The 7197-nt window shown below is 50.1% G+C and overlaps 1 protein-coding gene across 1 annotated transcript in view; it reads right to left on the reverse strand.

Moving 5' to 3' along the window:
- TMEM123 (transmembrane protein 123) overlaps positions 1–1477 on the reverse strand; it is a 48245-nt gene extending 46768 nt beyond the window's left edge. The window contains exon 1 of the mRNA XM_053560148.1: positions 1133–1477. Within this exon, the coding sequence (XP_053416123.1) occupies positions 1133–1223 (91 nt within the window). The 5' untranslated portion in view covers positions 1224–1477. The remainder of the gene's footprint in view (positions 1–1132) is intronic.
- Between the last annotated feature and the right edge of the window lie 5720 nt (positions 1478–7197).

A 7197-nucleotide genomic window follows, 5' to 3' on the forward strand; every position in this document is an offset into this window, starting at 1 on the left:
TGCTAGGGTTACAGATGTAAGCCACTGCGACCATTTCTTTCTTAAATGATCCATAAACCTGATCTTCAAAGCCAGGCTGTCACAAGTAAACAAACAAAAAAAAATTCACCAAAACAAAAATTCTCATTTAATTCACCGAGATTATTCTAGCAAAATCAGGTGCTGGCCCTCAATTGCCTAGACTTGCAAATTGCCTTTTCATTTGCTAGATACAAGTAATATAACACCCGTGACCCGGATTTCATAACAGTCCAGAAAACAAGTCTTTGCCCAGCAAATCCCAGTTTCCTGGCCTCATTCAAAAGAGACTTTTAAAAATAAAAAGATAGTCTTCAAATAGCCAAAGGTATAAAGGGAAACAAATCTACCCCTACCCAGAAGTGTCCACATTATTTTGTTGTGGACCTTACTGACCACGTCGTGAGGTTCCCGGGACTGGTGCGATCTCAAGGGTGCGCAGCCTAGCCGCGCCAGGCCGGGGCCCGGGGCGCACCGGGGGCGGAGGGAGCCCCACCCGGGCCCAAGCCTCACCTGCGCCACGAGAGCAGGGCGCGCTTCCGAAACGTTCCCAACCAGCTACATTAGCCCCTACGACGAACTTTACGCTTCTGGGGGACCCAACGACTCTTTAAGTCATTTGGTTAGTATCACACAAATGAAATGCCTGGGAGACGCCCCAACAGTTCCCAACTAACTGGGAGACATGTTTCCGCAGGAATCGGTAGACATATTTTTCAAATCGCCTAACTTTATTTACAAACGGAAGCCTTAGATAAACTCGAACACAAGAAACATTAACTAGCCTAAGGGAAAGGCTACAAAAAACCAACTGGAGCCCCCTGCCGAAGGCCCGCCCCTCGGGTAACTCAACAGGTCACCCGCACCCCGGCCGGCCCGCGCCCGCCGCCGCGTCCAGACAAAAAGGCAACTTGGTCAGCTGGCGCCCCCAAGGCGAGTGGGAGACCCGTCCCCGCCTCAGCTTCCTCCACCCCATCCGGTCACCTCGAGTCCGCCCCGTACGTGCAGTTCAGAGACAGGCAGAACTTTCCGTACAAGATCGCAACTTGGAAACCCACGCCTCGGCAGCGCGCGCTCTCCCAGGACCGGGCAGGAGACCCCCACAGCCACTTACCCACGGGGTCCAAGGCGGCCCCCAGCAGCGCCAGCACCTGCAGCGTCCCCAGGAGCAGCGCGGCCCAAACACCTCGCGCGCCCCGTCCCATTGTTCCGAGGGCAGGAAGCGGCGGCCTCGTACGTCCCCAACTGAGGTGGCGATAGCGGCCCAGATGCGCACTTGGAGCCCGCTCAGCGTCCCCTTCCGCTGCGCACGTCCCACCCCACCGCTGCCTGCCCCCCAATGACCAAATAGGGCGCAGGAGCTGCGCCTGGAGTGGGCGTCGCGCGCCAAGCCTTGGCGGCGGGGCGGGGAGGGGCGGGGACAGGGGCGGGGCTTGCCGTTCCGGGCGTGGCGCCTCTGCTCCCGACCCCGCCCCCACGCCGGCGCGCGCTTAGGGACCCCAGATCCCGCGAGGTGTGGCCTTTCTTTTCCGGAACGGCGGTTTAGTCGTCTGGCGTGAGACTGAGCGCTGAGGCCTCTCTGAATACTGAGCCTGCGGGCCCCGCAGGGCCCGGAAGGAGTGTGGGGGGAGGAGCTGCAGGCGGGGCCGGGAGAAGAGGGGCGTCTAGAGGAGAAAGGAACGGATGGGATTCCCTGTGAGGAGTCCTGGGTGATGGGACCTCTCTCCTCGGGTGGCCCAGTCTAAGGGAGAAAGCGAGATTTGTTCAAATGCAAAACATCCGTGATCCCCATACCCCAGTGAACCTCATCTTCTCCGCGGGTTCCCTGCACCTCTGTTAAAGACACAACCCGGGCCCTTGCAAGGAGATTGAGTGGAGTCGGCGGGTGGGCGCGCACAGGAGTTGGTAGCTGATCACCCCGAAGAACTGGAGCCCCGGGGCCTGGCACGCGTCAATCTAACTCATCCCCTTCTCCGCTTGGGGTCTCCTGGACCCGTCCGGATGGAGTATCTTGTTTTAAACAGCTTTTGGCTAAGTCTGTCTTAAACCCTTGGAGCCAATGCTTACTCGTCTTGACTTGCAGTGCTTGTAAAGTCTGTATTTTGATTTTGCTCAGAACTCTGAAGGGACAGGTATCTGCTTCAGGCTGAGGCAGGAGGACCATAGAGATTGAGTCCTGCGTTGTGCGGGAACCCTCAGCTGAGCTGGACCATGGCCTGCAGAATGCAGAGCCAAATCACTGTGAATCTCCACCTGCAAAGTTGCTGATGTTGGAGACCGTTGGTCCTTGACCCAGATTTGATAATACAAAGGCTACGTTGCATTTACATTCCCAAGAGTGCGTTTTGAGAAGGAATGAATATAATCTCGGGCAAATCTGTGACTAAACATAGAGATTAACTTGAGAAATCTGAGCTTGAATTTACAGACTCCCGTCTGTGGATTTAATCAGCCCATCTACAAATACTTGCCAGCATCTACCATGAGCAAAAAGCCCAGCCCTACACAGTTAAGTTTTTGGTTATTCTCGGGGCGGAGGTCTGGTTTAATAATAAACTATTCTGGTAACTACCTACCCCATTAACTCCATTATCCAAGTATTTCACCATCCAGGCTCAACCTGTCTTTCCAGCCTTGGCTCTGGCTGCCCTGGGGACAGGGTGCTTTTTGGAGCCTAGCCTCTGCTTGCATTCTTCTGAAATGCCCTCCATTCTCTTCACCAACTCTCAGCTAACGCGTCCTTTAAGGCTTAGTGTACGTGTAACCTGAGAATCTGGGGTAGAAAAAGAGGTCTGAAAGTTCCTGTCGCCCCCATATTCACATGTCAAAACCTAATCCCCAAGGTGATGGTATTACATGATGGGGACTTTGGGGGGTGAGCAGGTCCCAGTGAATGGGTTCCTGTCCTTATAAAAGTGACCTTGCTTGCCCCTTTTGCCATGTGATAACACCACAAGGTGCCTTCTGTACAGCAGAGAGCCTGCACCAGACACCAATATATTGGTACCTTGATCTTGGACTTCCCAGGATTCAAAACTGACAAATTTCTGTTGTTCATCCATAAAGGTATTTTGTTACAGCAGCGTGAACAGATGATAGTATGGAAGACATGATAACCACTTGAAAGAGAAAACCTCAGATCTTCTCTGCTGTCTGATTTCCACACCACAGTGTGATTGGGTTGGCCCAGCATTGCTTTCTTTCTTTCTTTTTTTTTCTTAAGGCAAGCACAAAGCTTATTGAGCAAAGTAAGATGTATTTATCACCAACAGCAAACCAGGCCCCTGTTATAACAGGAGGGCCCCCAGCATTTCTTTGGTAGTAACAGTTCAGTACAATGGGCTAGACATGTTTTCTCTAGTCTGAGGAGATAGGAAGGGCAAGGAACTGTTCTTTCTGCCCTCCTAGAAAGTCTAATGGGAGGTTTGGCCTTTGGAGGTTCCCTATCTCCAGCACTGTGTCTGAATCCCTTTCTGTAACCTCACCAGACCACTCAAAAGTTCTCCAAACATGCCCGGCCTTTCACACCCCTGTTCTTGCTTTGGAAGGTCCTTTGATCAAGATGCTTTCTGATCTTTTCTCCTAGGCAGTTTTCACTTGCCTCTCAAGATTCCTTTCATATCTCATCTTCTCCCTAACCATCTAGGCAGACTGTAGGACTCTCATCACTCTCCTCATACTCCTCACTTCTACCATCATCTCTGTGCTGTTTTTCTGAAAGCAGCCAGTGTGATCCATTTCAAATATAAGTCAGGCATGGCGGCTGACACCTATAATCCTAGCACTCTGGGAGGCTGATGCGGGTGGATAGTCTGAGCTCACGAGTTCCAGACCAGCCTGAACAAGATCGAGACCTCATCTCTAAAAATAGCCGGGCGTTATGGTGGGCACCTGTAAACCCAGCATATTGGGAGGCAAGAGAATCACTTGAGCCCAGGTGTTTGGGGTTGAGCTATGATGCCATGGCACTGTACCAAGGGTGGCAAAGTGAGACTCTGTCTCTAAATAAGTTAATATCAGTCAGACAATGCCATTCCCTGCCAACTTCCAGAGTCCAAACCATGACCTATATAAGGCCTACGGGGCATGTCCTTGACTGCCCTTCCTCCCTTATTTTCTACCCTCACACCCTCTTCACTTAGCTCCAACATCTAGTGCCTTGGAGACGCCCTGTCAGTGCTCTCCTCCAGCCTGCACACTCGCTGCTCCCTCAAATCCCCCCTGCTCATCTCAGGAAAGCCTTTCTTGAAATTCCTCATTTACAGTCTTTGTGGCACCTAGCACTGTCCATTATTATGCTCATTTGTATATCTGTTGTTTATCTCTCCTATAAGGATATAAGTTCCGTGAAAACAAAAGACTACGTGCATGTATATTTCTGGTCTAGCTCCTATCACGTATTGCTACAGTTCACTGGACATTTGTGTGAATCACTTTGCTTTATTTAGAAATCAAATTTGCAGCCTCCCTTGCTCAAAAATGTAATCTAGGCTCTACTGATGAGGATTATTTTTGTGAAACTTAAATTCAGGTAGGGTGGCGCCTGTGGCTCAAAGGAGTAGGGCGCCGGCCCCATATGCCAGAGGTGGCAGGTTCAAACCCAGCCCAGGCCAAAAACTGCAAAAAAAAAATTCAGGTAGAAGCAACCCAGGGACACAGGCTATGTGTGGAGCTTCCAGTCTTTCTGGCATGAACAGCAGGAGGGGCGGCTTGCTGTGTCGGCAGTGCTACCAGCAACTAGTGAGAAGCACTAGTTTCTCAGTGTTTACAGACTGAGTTTCTGCTGCAGAAGTGGCGTGGGTGGAGAGCTGCAGTGGAGGTGTTCCTTCGTGGGCCTGGTTCTGCAGTGGTTTTTTCCATCATTCCTGGAGGTTTGAATCTCTACACCTTCCAACAATCCTGAGAACTAGTCAATATCTTCAATATACTGCTTTTTTTTTTTTTTTTTTTTTTTTTGAAAGAGAGAGAGTCTCACTCTGTCTCCCTGGGTAGAGTGCTGTGGCCTCACACCTCACAGCAACCTCAAACTTTTAGGCTTGAGCAATCCTCTTGCCTCAGCCTCCTGAGTAGCTGGGACTACAGGTGCCCACTACTATACCCAGCTAGTTTTTTCTATTTTTAGTAGAGATGGGGGTCTCATTCTTGCTCAGGCTGGTCTCGAACTCCTGAGCTCATGGAATCTGCCTGTCTTGGCTAGATTATTAAGCAAGATACCTCAGCAAGAGTTGGTAGTTTTTGTTTTTCACAACTAAGGATCCTGTCTCTATATGATTATCTTTTTACCCCTGTGGGCTACAATCTCTATTATATGATTTACCAGCCATTTATTGAGTCCTTGATATGTGATAGACAATGTCCTCACCAAGTTTATAGTCTAGTGGCAGTTACACTAGAGGGTGGTGAATGGTGATAATGATGTGATAATGGGAAAGCACACAGTGGAGGCATTTTCCATGTCTTCATCTTTGTACTTGAGATTCTAAGCATTTCTCATCATATAGGAGGCATTTAATTTATATTTATAGAATGGGTTTTGGGGTGGCGCCTGTGGCTCAGTGAGTAGGGCGCCGGCCCCGTATACCGAGGGTAGCGGGTTCGGACCCGGCCTCAGCCAAACTGCAACCAAAAAATAGCCGGGTGTTGTGGCGGGTGCCTGTAGTCCCAGCTGCTTGGGAGGCTGAGGCAAGAGAATCGGGTAAGCCCAAAAAGCTGGAGGTTGCTGTGAGCTATGTGACGTCATGGCACTCTACTGAGGGCGGTAAAGTGAGACTCTGCCTCTACAAAAAAAAAAAAAAGAATGGGTTTTGAGTGGAGATAAACAGAGCAGCAAAACACCTGTAATCCTAATACTCTGGGAGGTCAAGGTGGGTGGATCCCCTGAGCTCAGGAGTTCAAGACCAGACTGAGGAAGAGCCAGACCCTGTCTGTACTAAAAATATAAAAACTAGCTGGGTAGAGTAGCACCTGTACTCCCAGCTACTCAGGAGACTGAGGCAAGTGGATTGCTTAAGCCCAGGAGTTTGAGGTTGCTGTGAGCTATGATGGCACAGCACTTTACACAGACAAAGAATGAGATTCTGTCTCAACAAACAAACTGTGATAAAGAGCAGCCCCCTAAAAGACCCAGGTTTGTCTCAGCCTGTTTCAGCCTTAGTCCCTGGCATGTTCCCCCCTGGTTAATTTCTTTCTTTCTTTCTTTTTTTTTTTGTAGAGACAGAGTCTCACTTTATGGACCTCGGTAGAGTGCTGTGGCCTCACACAGCTCACAGCAACCTCCAACTCCTGGGCTTAAGCGATTCTCTTGCCTCAGCCTCCCGAGTAGCTGGGACTACAGGCGCCCGCCACAACGCCCGGCTACCCCCTGGTTAATTTCAAAGGCAAGGTTTCAGAATAGGACAGGAAAGTTCTGCGAGTTCCCCCAACTCCCTAGCAATTGCTAAACAATGGTGAACTTGCCCCAACCCCAACCCCCTAGCAATAGGTAAACAATAATGGAAAAATTACCTACGCAAAGTTCTCAAGGTACTGCATCCGCCTTCTTGCCCCCATGCCAACTATCCATGCCAACCACCACGTAGTGCACCACGCGGCTGCCACAATAGGACCCCCTGACTCGCTGCAACTGGAGCCAAGCCCCCCGAGTCAATTCTGTAACCCCTCCCCTGGGCTAACCAACTGCCATGTTCTGCTTCTGTTTTTGCTTGGCTTGCCACGTAGCACAAAAAAGGTATAAAAGGCAACCTGCTTTTTTCTTCAGGGCCGTTCGCCTTTGGGTGGTGGCCCACCTGCACAGGTGTAATAATTTATAATTATATAAATTATATCGATTATAATAATAATTGATTTATACCTCAAGTGAGGTCCGAGTCTTTCTTCCAGGTGGCATAATTACAACAAAACAAACAAAAACAAACCCTGGGTGGCACCTGTGGCTCAAAGGGGTAGGGCGCCAGCCCCATATGGTGGAGGTTGTGGGTTCAAACCAAGCCCTGGCCAAAAACTGCAAAAAAAAAAAAAAGTCAAAAAACAAACCCCAAACCAAAAAAACATGGTACTGGGCGGCACCTGTGGCTCAAAGGAGTAGGGCACCGGCCCCATATGCCGGAGGTGGTGGGTTCAAACCCAGCCCCGGCCCAAACTGCAAAAACAAACAAACAAACAAACAAAAAAACCCATGGT

The sequence above is a fragment of the Nycticebus coucang genome, chromosome 14 (assembly GCF_027406575.1).
Source record: "Nycticebus coucang isolate mNycCou1 chromosome 14, mNycCou1.pri, whole genome shotgun sequence".
Lineage (NCBI taxonomy): Eukaryota > Metazoa > Chordata > Mammalia > Primates > Lorisidae > Nycticebus > Nycticebus coucang.